The 15,962-nt window shown below is 39.7% G+C and overlaps 1 protein-coding gene across 1 annotated transcript in view; it reads left to right on the forward strand.

Moving 5' to 3' along the window:
• XPO4 (exportin 4) overlaps positions 1-12,052 on the forward strand; it is a 111,516-nt gene extending 99,464 nt beyond the window's left edge. The window contains exons 19-23 of the mRNA XM_025364693.1: positions 479-597; positions 2,091-2,221; positions 3,090-3,207; positions 3,624-3,716; positions 7,011-12,052. Coding sequence (XP_025220478.1) covers positions 479-597; positions 2,091-2,221; positions 3,090-3,207; positions 3,624-3,716; positions 7,011-7,208 — 659 coding nt within the window. The 3' untranslated portion in view covers positions 7,209-12,052. The remainder of the gene's footprint in view (positions 1-478; positions 598-2,090; positions 2,222-3,089; positions 3,208-3,623; positions 3,717-7,010) is intronic.
• Positions 12,053-15,962: the final 3,910 nt, after the last annotated feature.

The following is a 15,962-nucleotide window of genomic DNA, read 5'->3' on the forward strand; positions in this document are numbered from 1 at the left end:
TACTTTCTTTTTTATGTAACATTTTAATTTCTATATTTCCTGCATTCCTTTTAAGCTTAGAAATATTATACACACTTGAAATCAAATGGATATTTCTATAGAAATTGTTTAACTCATATTATGGCTACTATGCCAGTAGATTTTATATTTCAAAACATTGATTAAGCATTAGTTTTAAATCTAGACTGTCCCTTGCTCTTAACCTCCCCAATACTTCCGTATCAAGTACTCATATCCCCTAATAAAACTCAAAAGGATGACACAGGGCTGGGGTCTCAGATCCTTTTTTTCACCCCTGGGTGTGCTGTCCCCTGCATCTGCTCGCCAGAGACTGGGCAGGACGAGATCAGATTCTCTATTATTCACTCATTGATTTATTTAGCCTCTAGGGGTGAGTTTATTTTCATAAAGGTAGAATACATACTTGGAAGATTTATCGATATTACCACCATAAGCCTGCATCCTTTTATTTTAATAGATGAAGTGTTTAGAGGACATGAGCCAGGTCAAGCAGCAAACAGATCTGTGTCAGCAGCGGATGTTGTGTTGTACGGAGTAAACCTAATTCTGCCCTTGATGTCACAGGATCTCTTGAAGGTAATCAATGAAATTGAATGTCAACATACAACTATATGTAATTGAAGTTCAAAGATACTTTAGACAAGAATATGTCTGTGATTTAATTAAGCAGTTGTATCTGTTAAATGCACATGAAGATGCAGTTTTTGCATTTTCATTAATGGTTACTTGTGCGTGCTTCTCAGTAACATGGGCCCTTACTCAGTCTCTGTTTCTGCCCCAGAGTCCTGCAGGCACCCACACATTAGTGACTCGTTTTGTCAGGGAGTGCTACAGAAAGAAGCCTGTCCTTTTAGAAACGACATTCTGTTAGCAGTTTTGATTACCTCATAATTTGTCACTAAGGGAATAAAGTAAGTTAAAAGTTTCAGTGTTTTCCTCTGATACTTTCTGAACATCATTCTCAGGTTAAAGGATTGAGCAAAGGAAGGCATTTTCCAGGGGGCACCATGTAAAAATGGGATGGTAAGCATCCAAGACTGATGCTGTTTTAAAGTTTTTGCACGTTCTGACTACGTTATGCCTTGGTTTTGCCAGTTAATATTGAGGGTGTGGTGGTGGTGGGGCACCATTTTTCTACCATCCATAAGTACCCTAGAGGGAGGTCTCTTGTCATGAGTTCTCATAGCAGGATAAGGGTGGGGATGAGGACACGGGTGGAAAGGAAAGGAGGACTTTGTGTATGTGCCTGTGTGCGTGCACACACACACGAGATAAAGACAAGGGAGGAGAGTAGGAGGAAGTAAGAGAGTAGAGGCTGAGAAGTGTCCGGAAGGTGAGTACGTACGAGAAGAATGGGTCCTGTCAGTTGCCAGCACAGCAGGGTCGAACCGTGTGCTTCCCTCCTCGAGAACGTCTCTGACTCTTGGAAACAACGCTGATGATCCACGGTATTCACGCGGCAGCCAGCCAGCAGGATGAGGAAGTTTAGTCAACTCTTCATATTGATTTGCATGTAGGGTTTGTTTAAACAAGCCAGGAAACATTTAAGTGTGTATTTTTCTTAAGTGCGGTTAAACCATATTACCTACTTTTACCTCAGTGCTCTAGGGTAGTAAACTGGAAGAATGTTTTGGAAGCGTAAAGACCGAATACTCTGCTCTGTGCATAGTCTTCACAATTTGTATTAACCTTCTTGAATTTTTTCAACACACTTGAATGGAAATACATTTACAAAACGGTTTTACTCCCAAGTTGTTTAATAATTTTAAATCTGGCTGCCTTGTTTACTTTTTCAGGGTAAACATAGAGTATCTGAAATTGACCTTAGCTTTTATTAACTATCTAGAAGATCGTTGTTTAGACTATTACTTTGTTTCATAGTAGTTACTAAAATATGCCCTTTATTTGTACCTGTTTTTACATTTAGTTTGGTCTTCATGTTTTCTATATCTTGTACATGTTTTAAAGAAATCATTATATTTAGAAGCTTGTCAGTTACTTTATTGCATTGATGAAAATAAAAATTGGATACTAATGAGCATCCAAATAATTTAATATTTCTTTTTCAGTTTCCAACCCTTTGTAATCAATACTACAAACTAATCACATTTATTTGTGAGATTTTTCCTGAAAAAATACCACAGCTTCCTGAGGATCTGTTTAAAAGTCTGATGTACTCCCTAGAATTAGGAATGACATCATATCCTTTAAATGAACATCATTGTTACTTGTCACTTGGGGAAAAAGGTCTTCCTTTAAAGAAAAGTGTTTTAAGTTTACATTTTTCGTTTTTCTTTTGTGGTTCAATTTTATTTCTTGAAAAACCCTGGGCCAGGCGCGGTGGCTCACACCTGTAATTCCAGCACTTTGGGAGGCCAAGGTGGGTGGATCACCTGAGATCAGGAGTTCAAGACCAGCCTGGCCAACATAGTGAAACCCCCTCTCTACAAAAATACAAAAAATTAGCTGGGCGTGGTGGTGTGCGCCTGTAGTCCCAGCCACGCGGTAGGCTGAGGCAGGAGAATTGCTTGAACCTGGGAGGTGGAGGTTGCAGTGAGCCGAGATTGCGCGATTGCACTCCAGCCTGGGCAACAGGAGTGAAACTCTGTCTCAAAAAAAAAAACCAAAAAACAAAAACCGGTCACTTCTGTAACTGCTCTGTTTCTTTCGTTAGTTTGCCTCGTCCTGTCCTTTCACAGATCTCTGAGGCATTCGGTCCTGGTTCCAGAGTTACCCCTTCATCAGGGTCCCATTAGTAATGTTGAGCTGGGTCTCTGGTCGTAGCTGTGATTGTAGAGAATAATACGACTTTTTAATAAGTTGTATGTATCATAAACTGAAACAAGCTATACATCACCAGGCTCAAACCCAGAACCCTTTCAGGCGATCTGAAGAACACTGGAAATCTTTCCTTGTATAACTCAGTGAAGATATTGCCCAGGAGTCTGCTTGTGTATCTGTATTCATTTCTAGAAACACTCATCTGTTTAACACTAGCTATAATTTTTTTTTATCTTTTATAAATCGAATATATCCAATCGAGTTTGTTCTTTGACCTTCATGATCAGAATGAGTTCGGAGGTTTGCCAGCTCTGCCTGGAGGCCCTGACACCGTTAGCTGAACAGTGTGCAAAAGCACAAGAAACAGACTCACCACTTTTTCTAGCAACACGGCACTTTCTGAAGGTAAGATGTCTGTGGTAGGTCAGAAAATCATCTACTTTCAAAAGTATGGTCGGTACACAGAATTCTGCATTCAAATGAGGAAATGCTTCCATTCTTGCGGGGGCGAGGAAACCATGACTTCCTGTTCACTGTTATTTCCTGGAGATCAACTCTTCATGGACATATTCTCATCCACTATTTTTTGTGTTCTTGAAGATTGATATGGTAAATATTGAGGGAATTTGATATTGTTGATTATTCAGATACCACAGCAAGTTGCAATATCTTTTTTTTTTTTTTTTAAACATTAAGGAAAATTTCAGATTGATTTAATAAATAGAATAACAACCCTCTCTTTTTCTTTTTTGGACTGGGGAGGGACGGGAGGATATATGATCATCCTATGTTTTTATTTAGAAGTCTTAATGTAATTTCAGCTGGTTTTTGATATGCTGGTTTTGCAAAAGCACAACACAGAGATGACCACTGCGGCTGGCGAAGCTTTCTACACGTTGGTGTGTTTGCACCAGGTACTGGACATGCCTCTTTTCAGGGGACTCATTCTGTTTTGCAAAGAAATTGTTGAGATAGATGGTGGGTCATTAATCCCCCCTTTCTTATAGGATCTGTGACGCAGTGCCTCAGTGTCTCAGTTCTGTTTCAGTGAGGCAATATTTCTTAGCTTCTTTATTAGCTTTCCCATGTCAGTTGGTGTTTATCTGACAGCTGTTTGACAGTTCAAAGCATTTATTTTTTGTCCTCCACCATTATGAACCATCTTTTGTAATGGTCACTGCCCCAAAGCCTGTGCTAGGAATGACGAATACATAATGGGTATGTGAAGAACGCATGGTTTTGTAAGAGAAACAAGATGGCAGACAAGGAAGAGTCTGCCTTCAGACAGTATGGAAGAAAGTATTCTATTGCATATTGTAGAAAACAGTATATTATTTCATTTTGTTGATCTTTTAAAGACTCTGAAGCATCACTGATAATGGGGTTAATAGAAGAGTTAGGCTAGCTTCCCTGTCTCCCCGCTTCTGATAGAATAGGTGCCTGTGAAATTTATGAAAAGGACCATATTGAATATTTTGCTGCCTCAGTTTCCCATTTTCCTCTCCCATGCATATATATATACACACATATATATACACACACATATATGTATATATATACACCTCCCAGCATGGCCAAGAAGCTATGGCATTTTATTTCCATCTTTAAAAAGGGTTTAGAGGAGGTCTTCCACACTATTTTAAAGACCTCCTTTCTCTAGATTTCCCGTAACATCTGTGCCCCAAGCTGAAGGTGCTCTGGGGCTTTATTTCTTGCTCTTTGCCGTAGGCTGCCACTTTCTGCCGGTGGTGCCCCCTCTCAAATCTGTGCCCCTTCTCTGTCATTTGATATACTTGTTGCTTACTAGCAAGGTAGTCTTCTTGTCTGCATATATTTAAACCATTACATTCTGATCCTCTCTCCCTCCTTCTTTTCTTTTTTTCTTTTTTCTTTCTCTCTTTTTTCTTTTCTTCTATCTCTTTCTTTCCTTTCTTCCTCCCTCCCTCCCTTCCTTCCCTTTCTTTCTCCCGCCCTCCCTCCTTTCCTCCCCCCCGCTTCCACCCTCTGTCCCTTCCTCCCTCCCCTCCCCTCCCCTTCCATTTTAACATATTTGCACACTGTAGAAAAGAACAGGTTTTAGGAATGGCCAGTATGAAACCTGCTGCCTGGCCCCAGAGGCTCTACCATCTCACTTTTTTTTTTTTTTTTTTTTTTTTGAGACACTTTATTACCCAGGCTGGAGTGCGCTGGTGCAATTACTGCTCACTCCAGCCTTGGCCTCCTGGCCTCAAGCGATCCTCCTGCCTCAGCTCGCCAAGTAGCTGGGACTACAGGTGTGCACCACCACACCTGGCTTATTTTTTGTAGAGACGGAGTTTCACCATGTTGCCCAGGCTTGTACAGAACTCCTGAACTTAAATAATCCACCCGCCTCGGCCTCCCAAGGTGCCTAGGATTACAGGTGTGAGCCCCACGCCTTGCCATCTCTGCCATTTCTTGTGAGTAGGGAAATGATAGGAGATTATACTTGGTCGCCTGTGAACAGGACTGTCCCTGGGATAGGGCAGTCAGGGACGCCGCTCTGGCTCCATGGTTGGGGATTGGGATGCTGCACCTTACCCTTCTTTTCCAAATGTAATTAACGTTTGGTTTCACCATTTTGGTCTATCATGATAGCCCAAGAAGCCAGTGAAAAATTACAGCATGCCAGGCGCAGTGGCTCATGCCTGTAATTTTTGCACTTTGGGAGACCAAGGTGTGTGGATCGATTGAGGCCGGGAGCTTGAGACCAGCCTGCTTAACATTGCAGAACCCCGTCTCTACTAAAATTACAAAAATGAGCCAGGCATGGTGGTGCATGCCTGTAGTCCCAGACTCTTGGGAGGCTGAGGTGGGACGATCACTTGAACCCAGGAAGCAGAGGTTGCAGTGAGACAGGATCTCACTCTGTTGCCCAGGCTGGAGTGCAGTGGAGCAGTCATGGCTCACTGCAGCCTCAACCTCCTGGGCTCAAGCGATCCTCCCCCCTCAGCCTCCCAGGTAGCTGGGACTACAGCTGTGCACCACCACAACTGCCTAAGTTTTAAATGTTTTTTAGAGGTGGGATCTCACTGTGTTGCCCAGGCTGGTCTCAAATTCCTGGGCTCAAACAGTCCTCCCTCCTCAGCCTCCCAAAGTGCTAGCATTAAAGGCCTGAGCCACTATGTCTGGCCAGGCCAGCTTTTTTTTTTTTTTTTTTTTTTTGAGACAGAGTCTCACTTTGTTGCCCAGGCTGGAGTGCAGTCGTGCGATGTCTGCTCATTGCGAGCTCCGCCTCCCGGGTTCCCGCCATTCTCCTGCCTCAGCCTCCCGAGTAACTGGGACTACAGGCGCCCACCACCACGCCTGGTTCATTTTTTTTTTATTTTTAGTAGAGACGGGGTTTCACCGTGTTATCCAGGGTGGTCTCTATCTCCTGACCTCGTGATCCGCCCGCCTGGGCCCCCCAAAGTGCTAGGATTACAGGTGTGAGCCATGGTGCCCGGCCTCCAGGCCAGCATTTTTTGAGAGCTTACCTCTGTCCTGGTTGAATTTCCCTTCAGCCTAAACCTTCTTCCACTTTCCTTTATAAGCTTTTATAATAGACTATTAAAAATAGAAAATTTCCCATATTCCTATATTTACTAAAGTCCTTTTCCTGCCCTTTCTCTAAGAGCTGCTGGGCACAATGCCGGTTTGGAGCTTTCAGAGTGCCCTGCTCCACTTGGAGAAGGCGCTGGAATATATTTCTCCGCCCCCTCCTCCCAAAAGGCTCCTGCCTATCCTGTCTTTGTGCACACTGCTGTCCTCAGAACTGGGTGTACAATATATCCCTATTAACCTCTGGGGAACTACTGCAGACTTAGATTATGTGTAAAATGCAAAATAAATAGGAATAATGTGCTTTGAAGAGGCAGCACAACAAAGTTATTTATCACGTGGGTCTTGGGGCTACCTTGCCTGGACTCTGGCTTGATCTGGGCCATATCACTAAACCTCACTGAGTGCTGAAACTTTCACCTCTGGAATAGGAATAGAAACAGTACCTGTCTGAAAGCTTTTGTAAATGATAGATGAATTAATTCGTGTAAAAGGTTTTCAAACAGTAGTACTTAAATGCTGAATTACTCTACATGTTAGCTCTTAAAATGTGCCCCTGCCTTTTGGAACCCCACAGTCCAGTAACTGATATGATCTACTTGTATGATATTCTGAGGAGGATACTTGTGTTTCCTTTGTCTCTTCAATAGGCTGAATATTCTGAACTGGTCGAAACATTACTGTCAAGTCAGCAAGACCCAGTTATTTACCAGAGATTAGCAGATGCCTTCAACAAGCTCACTGCAAGCAGCACTCCTCCCACGCTGGACCGCAAGCAGAAGATGGCCTTCTTAAAGAGTTTAGAGGAATTTATGGCAAATGTCGGTGGTCTCCTTTGTGTAAAATAAACAACGTAACTTCATGCTTTAGATCCTTTCTGCAAAGTGCACTGAATTGCTGAAAGTTGACTTGAGTCTTGTCCTATTCCTCAGTTCATTTGGCCATTTTGGATTTTGGAGAGCCTGAAACTTTGATATGTATGTAATACAGTGAAACAGGAGAGGTCAACTTGGCATCAGCTTCTGCTGTTAAGTGTTAGCCACAATCTGTCATATATATGTCTTTTAGATTTTGAATGATGATTTAAAATTTTCAAAATGAAATTCCATATATGTGCAAACAGATATGGGCACCACGAAATACATATGCAGTGCCTTTTTCCTTTTAACCTAGGTGGCTAGCCAAAGTTTAGAATTTTTGTCATTAAATATGAAATGGATATATGCTAGGCAGTGTTTCTCAACAGCTCCATAGATCGCCTGCATCACTTGAGGAGCTGGTGAAAAGGTAGATTCTTAGGCCCAGCGCCATCTGTAGACCTTCAGAGTCTTAATGTCTGGTTGCTGGGCCCAGGAGTCTTCATGTTAATAAGCTTCTCCTTCCCGTCACCCCAAAAGTTTTGAATCAATGAAAGAGACATTGAAAACTCTTCAGAGGTTTTACGCTTTCTAGCTTTTCCTCCCTTTGATGATTGGGTTTATAATTCAGCAGGAAGGGGAGACATCACCAGGGGTTTGTTGGCTGTTTCTTCGCTTGCTTTCTTGCTTGCTTGCTTTTCTTGCTTTCTGTCTCTCTCTCTCTCTTTCTTTTCTCTCTGTCTCTCTTACATCAATCCAGCGTTGCAGGTTTTGTGTAATACAAGTCACTAATCATACTCTGATGCCTGAACTTGAGGAGGAAAATACATGTATATTTTTGTTCTATAAAAATAACCTTAGGAACTGTAGCCATTTCATTGCCTTAATTTTAAGAGGAAAGTACAAAAACAGCTGATTTGTTTTAGTAAGAAACCACGTCTTGATGCTTCAGAGTTGGTTTAGGGTGTTAGCTGCTATGAACCTGTTGCCCCTTTCGATCGTGTATTTATGTAGATTTATCAGTGAAATGAAAGGCTTGTTCCCGTCTAGTCTAACTTTTTGAGTGTGTTTCTATCCAGCCACATAGCCCGTATCTATTCTAAATGGCTTGCTAAAGCAATAATTATTTTAAAGGATGTGAATTACTGATTCACACAGACTATTGCACGTTGGGGCATTAGGGGCAATAATTCTTCTCCAGTCATGGGAGCCAGTGAATTTAATTTCAGAGATTAAAAATTCACTTTAGATCCTCTAGTTAGATCTTTTAATCAGGATTTTTATACAGCTGCCATGCTCCCCTAATTCAGTGTGCCAGCTTACATTGTGGAAATAAAAGCTAATTTATACACAGCAGGCATATGAAACTCCACTCATTGCAATACTTTCACAACACAGTGACAGGTAGAGGACTCTGGCACAGGTGCACTCATGAAACTCTGCTTCCACCATGTTCCTGACACCTATCTGCTACACCATTCTGCAAATACAGTTTTTCTACCTGACTGCATATAGCATATATGTCATTACATGTGATACTGTGCAAAACTTTGTATAATTCTGTGTTATTAACAGTTAACAAAACTGGAGCATCTAAATTACATCCAACCTGTGCATGTGATGTTAGGTAGATGTGAATGCAGGGCCTTGGGCCATAACTTACATTTCTCTCAATTTGATCACCATCGAGTCACAATTAAGGGGAAGCAAAAACATCTTGAAAAGACTGCTAGGAAGGAAACTAATACCAGTCATCCTGAAGTACACGTTTCTGTATTTTAAAAAATACTTTGATGCATTTATTTTTTGGTGTTTTTTTTTTTTTCCCTTAAAAAACCTGAAGTGACATGCAGCAGTAATCTGTTTGTTCTGCATTGTTCTTGGTGTTGTGTGTCCCAGCGCCCTCCGGCTTTCTCAGCTGCTGTGAATTATGTGTATCTGTGTGTGCTAAGTACAGTGTCTTTACCAAAGGGCACTGAAACACACAATTGACTGGACAGGTCCACGCGCCATGACAAAACTATAATCAAGTTCTTAAAAATAAAGATGAGTGGGAAAGGAATGCCTTGGTAAGTAAAAAGGCATCTATATTTAACAACTTTTATCCAGATGGCAACATATTTGCAGAATTTGCCCAGATCCTATTACAGTACTGAAAATAGAAAATCTCACCTCCATATTCCTGAGGTCTAATTTCATTAGACTAGTTTTAGTTTAAAAAGACCTTCCTCAGACTGGACCAAATAATACTTACGAGATCACCAGAATGTTGAATGTTGGCACATTGGGGTGAGGAGAAGCCACTACCATTTTTTAGGTGATGGGGATGCCACTGAGTTGCAACGGCTAGACCTTTTCAGAGTGGTTGTGTGCGTGTTTGCCTGATTGGATGCTTGTTCACTTTGTGTTTTATTTTGTTCAGTTTTGTCTTTAGCGTGTTTATTAACTTCTCCTGTCTTGTTTTGTTTTAATGCTCTTGGCCCAGTGGGTCTCAAGAACACTGGCTTAATTCTAGTCAGTTGATTTTTTTTTCTGTTAAAACTGACTGTTGTTAAAACATTTTTTAAAACAAAAACATTATTTGTACCCTCTTTTATATATGTCAAAGGGATACTGTCAAGTATTTCATTTTTAGATTTTTGTTTTATAAAATTTCTGTTGTTCGTATAGTATCCTTTAACCTCTAGTTTTCCATACATCCTTTGTTTCTCATTTTCCTTGACCCATTTATTTCCCAAGGCACAATCACGAAAGACTTTGTACTTTCACAGTCTGTTACTGTAGTAGCACCTGTAACTGTGTTCTTGTTTTGTTAAAAGGATTGATTTGCTTTCATGGTCCTTGTGCTGGATGGGTGGCTGCCTCAGTAGCAAAACTACCTGACAGTATTTGACAGTGTCCTTTCCAACACCGTTATTTGGGTCTTACAGGCTGGCCACCTCTGTTAGAACACAGTCGCATGTTAACATCACTGCATTGAGTTTTTGTCTGGTGTAAAGTGTGACATTTAATATAAACAAACTGCAGGGTTTTTTCAAACTAATTTTAAGAATTTAGTCTTATTTCATTGTAAACTGTGTATCTAATTATTTACATTACTCTGTTCAGATGAGATGGTTACTACTACTTGTCCACGATTTTCATTTGAAAAGCAAGTATCTATACAATTTCCCCCCAGTCAGCATTATTTAACACTCCGCTTAACTGTCTTTGAACTTTCTCTTTTACCAAAAATGTCAAGTCTTTATAGTTGTAATATCACCATGTTTCCCATTTCTGTTAATACTTCTATGAACCCCTCAAGTATTGAAGGGAACTAGCTGTCAGTTTCAAGGATTACACGTTTGAGTCTCCTAATATACAGCATCATTCTGAACCCTGAAATAATACTTTTCTCTGTTACAATTTTTATCTGTGTGCCACCTCTGTTGTTAGAGGTGGTTGTCAGTAGACCTTACTGAGTTAGCTGTCTTTGATGAGGAGTTATTATTGGTTCCTGAATAAAACATTAACCTTTTAAGTCAGAAGGAACCTCAGGACTTCTTCAGGTTTGTTTGTGTTTTTTAAAACCAGAGAATGAGGAACTGATTTGGCTGTGAGGTTTAACATTATAATTTTCTGTAAGCTTTCCCACAAAACAACATTGTTGATTTGAGGATATTATAATGTGTAAACTGTTTTTTAAATGTAAGTGGTTATTCTCCGACTTGGTAACTATGTTCTGAAAACACTGCATTTAAGAATTTTTAAAAATTGGTTTTCTAAAATTAAAATGTCCAAATTAGGCATATTGCTGAGCTCACATTGATGTGAAGTGCCATGGTTCTGGCTGAATTTTAAGCATATTTTCATTTAGATATAAAATATGTGAAGTATGCTTGGTTGATTACAGTGGGAACCCATGACATAGTTAACCAAAGAATATGTTTGGTTCAATAAAAATAGAAGTTTCATACTGGGCATTCATTCTGTTTTAAGGGAATGAATGAAGAATCGGTTTCCTGCTGTAGTGTTCTGTGGGGAAGTCTTAGTAAAGACCAGAATGCTGAGGTCGGCTGTGGCAGTTCCCTCCTCAGAGTTGGGTGGTGTGGCTTGCCCATTACCCGCGTGAAGCTCACATCGTTACCCTCCTCTCCCGCTGCGGTTGGATCTTTGCCTGTTCCCAGGCCCTCCCAGCAATTGGAGAGGTGGTTTTTTTTTTTTTTTTTTTTTTGATTTTGGTTTTGGTTTTGTTTTCTTCCCCCCAGTCTGCATTCTTAGGCCTCTTAGCTATTAGGAACTGTCAGATACATACTAGTAGCTAATTTTCCTAGCCTGAAATTACATACTGCATCTGCACTATGTACCTACTGGGGATCTGACCTCAAGTGTTTTCTGAGCCCAGGCTTCCTGGTGTGGTGTCTTTTACCACATAAAATTATTACAGATTGCAAATGTTGGTATTGTGATTTGATTCTCTGTAGAAAGAAGCTCTATGCAGTGAGTTTGTGGTTTAATGGTCACAAAAATGTCAGCACTGCTACCACTCAGCACGTGTAAAATTTTTTAAATTTATAAATATTAAAATTTTAAACTTACACTAAGACTTTTCAGTTTTTTTTAAAGACCCAGGGATGAGTGTACTATTTAAATATTTACCTCTATTAACATAACTAATGAAGGTATAAAGTTGCATTTAGTTTTTCAGAAGATGCTGCAATATGGTTTTAGGAAATAAATTAAGGCTATGTATTGAGCCAGTTATAGGCTGAATATCAGGTTGATAAAATTTTATTTGTATTTTTAAAATTCATAAATGGGAGTTAAAATGTGTCTTGTCACTAAATATTTTTATTACATTTTTGTTTTGACCATGTGTGATTTGTTCATGGGTATTTAGCTAGATTGTTTTATGAAACTCCTTGAAATGGTGCTAGTTTCTTTACCATTATAGGAAGATTGACACTGGGGACATTACACAGTCCTAAAATAATTTTAAACTTAAAAAAATGAAGACATCTGTACAGATAAAAATCAAGATTTCTGTTACCTTCTGGGAGAACCCCTGGTACTCAACAGAATATCCAGTATTAGAAATATAACAATTTTGTCTATATTTTATAATATTTATCTCAGCCCACAGCCTTAAAAACAATTTCACAGTTAAGTGATTATCTTTGGTGCATATTTAGTAAATACTTTTAGCAGTTTGAGTCATTCTTTTTGGCCTTTCAGGGAAAGTGGTGAATTACCATCTTATGGTGTGCTAGACAGATCCACCCTTTGCCTAGTGTTAAATCTTGTAAACATATGAAGTGAAAAGTTAATTTTTAAAGAAAATGCATTTTTAAAATGTTCATTTTTAACCTGAATTTGCTTTGAATATTCTTTGATTTGTAATGTTGTTATTTAGGTTATATTGAGATTTATTCCCCTCCAAAGGTGGATAAAGAAAAGTTGTTTAAGAAAACCAATTAGAGTGTATTTTTGTTTCCTTTCTTTCATTACCAAGTGTGGGGCCGTAGACACAAGCTAATCATCTGTCGTTTGAGAGCCACAGATGATTTCAAAGGTCCCAAATATATAAAAATCTGTAACTGCTTTTTTAAAAGACATCTTTAATGGGGCTCTCCAAAAATACAGTTTGGTTGCTTATGAGTGATGCCTTTGACTGGCTGATTAGATTATAAGACAGTTTTGTTTGTTTGTTTTTTGAGACGGATTCTCGCTCAGTCGCCCAGGCTGGAGTGAGTGGCGCAATCTTGGCTCACTGCAAGCTCCGCCTCCCGGGTTCACGCCATTCTCCTGCCTCGCCTCCCGAGTAGCTGGGACTACAGGCGCCCCCTCCACGCCCGGCTAATTTTTTGTATTTTTAGTAGAGACGGTTTCACCGTGTTCGCCAGGATGGTCTCGATCTCCTGACCTCGTGATCCGCTCGTCTCGGCTTCCCCAAGTGCTGGGATTACAGGCGGGAGCCACCGCGCCCGGCCTTCTTTGTTTTTTTAAACATAGGATCTCAGATCGGGTCTTGTGCATTCTATCTAATCTCAAATGGCAATTCAGTTTGACTTCTTTTAAAACTAAGTGGAAATGGTATATTTGGTGAAATAAATGAAATAATCTTGCTGGGAAATTCCACACAGCACCCCCGGCAGCATCCTGTCTCAGTTCTGGCGTATAATTCAACCTCCTACTGAGCGTCCCTATAAATTATTTTTAATATATAGCATGAGAGTGAACTGAGGTAAGTCATTGATGTTTCCCAGAGATGATGAATGAACAGAAACAAATAGGATCTGCTAAACATTTTATTCCCATAGTAGTGAGCAGTTTTGTTCTTGTTTTGATAATGTTCATTTCTGCCTACTTTACCATCTTAGGCTTCAAATACTCCTTTAAGAAAGCCCAAGATATATTGAGTAGTGGAACTTCTTATTTGTACACCTGTTTATAACTGCACTGCCCTGGATGTTACGGTTATTTCTAAGGACTTACCTGGTAAAGCTAGTTGAACTGGTAGACTGCAGGGTAGAGGCAGACCTAGATTCAATCTCTAACTAAGCTACATAGGGCTTACATTAATTTCCACAGGTCTGTTATCCATACCATGAGCTTATAAGTGTTCCAAAGAAAAAATTTAAAAGTGATGGATAAAATACAATAGTAGATGTTCAATAAATTCCATTGTATTTAAAGATGATTTCTGAAAACACATTTCATTTTATTAGATAAATGTATCCTAACACTAAGTCTGATACCTAATAGTCAATTGCTTTTAAATACATGCTGTAATATCTTCATATGATACTACGTTGTAGCCCTAGCCACAACCACCCTAGGGATATTGGGGTAGAATTCACCATATTTATTTACTGTATCTTTTTTTTAATGAGAAAATGGATATATTTATGTCAACTATCTTAGTCTGTTCTATTTATGTCAACTATCTTAGTCTGTTCTATTTAAGTCAACTATCTTAGTCTGTTCTATTTAAGTCAACTGTCTTAGTCTGTTTGATGCTGTTACAATACCTGAGACTAAAGAACAGAAACTTATTCTGTCATTTCTGGAGGCTGCCCTTCGCCTTCCATCATGTGGAAGAGGCAAGAAAGCCGTCACCGGATGCTGGCAAGAGAGAATCAACTCCCTCCTTCAAGCCCCTTTGTAATGGGACCTAATTTCATTCATTAGGGAGGAACTCTCTTGGCCTAATCACCTCTTAAAAGCCTCACCTCTTCATACTGGCACATTGGCAACAATTGAATTTTGCAAGGGAGCTATTCAAACCACAGCAACAAGGATTTTATTTTCTGCTGAATATGCACCTATTATTTCTACAACAATGAAAAAATCCTAACAGTGATTCCCAAAGTGAGTTTCATGCATTAGTAATTCTTAAAAATAATTGTTACTAAATACGTTTTGATAAAACGGGTTTCTTCAGTGCATTAAGTTGAAGGCTTTAATACATTAATGCCTATTGTGAAACTCAGAAGAAGAGTTTAACCACATTTTCCTGATTTTTACTTTATACAATCTTTTCTCAAAGTACCTTATAGGACTAGAAATCTAAGGAATATCCTTTGCAACATGCTTGGGATAATTCGAATAACTGTGATAAAGCACTCAATGGAAGAAAAACACGTGAATCTGTTTTTGTAATTACAGGTAATTTGTTTGTTGTTGTTTTAAGAAAAACTGAGTCTAGTGTGGTGTTTTTTTTTTTTTTTTTTTTTTTTTTTTGAGACAGACTTCCTCTGTCACCCAGGCTGGAGTGCAGTGGCATGATCTTGACTCACTGCAACCTCCACCTTGCAGGTGTAAGCGATTCTCCTGCCTCAGCCTCCCAAGTAGTTGGAAATACAGGCGTGTGCCACCACACCCGGCTAATTTTTGTATTTTTAGTAGAGATGGAGTTTTGCCATGTTGACCAGGCTGGTCTCAAACTCCTGACCTCAGGTGATCTGTCCACCACGGCCTCCCAAAGTGCTGAGATTACTGGCGTGAGCCCTGCACCTGGCCCCGAGTCTGGTTTACTTTCTTTTTTGCACCACTTCTGAAGAGAAGCAATATGAACAAAAATCATATTTTTGGTGAATACATCTTTTGGTGAATACACAAAAGGAATAATTCCTGAATTAAAATTGAAGACATCCTTCATGTACAATTTAACTGGACAAGTAATTTTCCCTTTAATGAGACTGTACTCCTTTGATATTTTACATGTTTATGATTTGCAAAAACCATTAAATTACAGTGCACAGGTTTCACCAGGAAAATATTAATCTTACTGTATTACAGTCATGCTGTCTGAGCAATGACGTCTAGTGAAGGTATAAAAAACTCTTTGACATCTATGGTCACTTTAATAGTAAAAATAGTATATAGTAAAATACATGAAGATAACATGTCTTATATGCTATTAAAGCAATGTCAGCTTTGAAAGAAAATGATCTACTGTTTCAGACTCGACTGAATGTAAACTTCTGTTTAAAGTAGTTATAAGCTGAGGCAGTCTCTTGTTTATTGAACACCACCTCCATAAAAAATGCACTCATAAAAGTTGGTTATTGTTTCTCAGTTTGTGTTAATTTCTCTTTTTTTGAGACAGAGTCTCACTTTGTTGCCCAGGCTGGAGTGCAGTGGCACCATGTCCGCTCACTGCAAGCTCCGCCTCCCGGGTTCACGCCATCCTCCTGCCTCAGCCTCCTGAGTAGCTGGGACTACAGGCGCCGCCACCACGCCTGGCTAATTTTTTAATATTTT

Source organism: Theropithecus gelada, chromosome 17 (genome assembly GCF_003255815.1).
Source record: "Theropithecus gelada isolate Dixy chromosome 17, Tgel_1.0, whole genome shotgun sequence".
NCBI classification, from domain to species: Eukaryota; Metazoa; Chordata; class Mammalia; order Primates; family Cercopithecidae; genus Theropithecus; species Theropithecus gelada.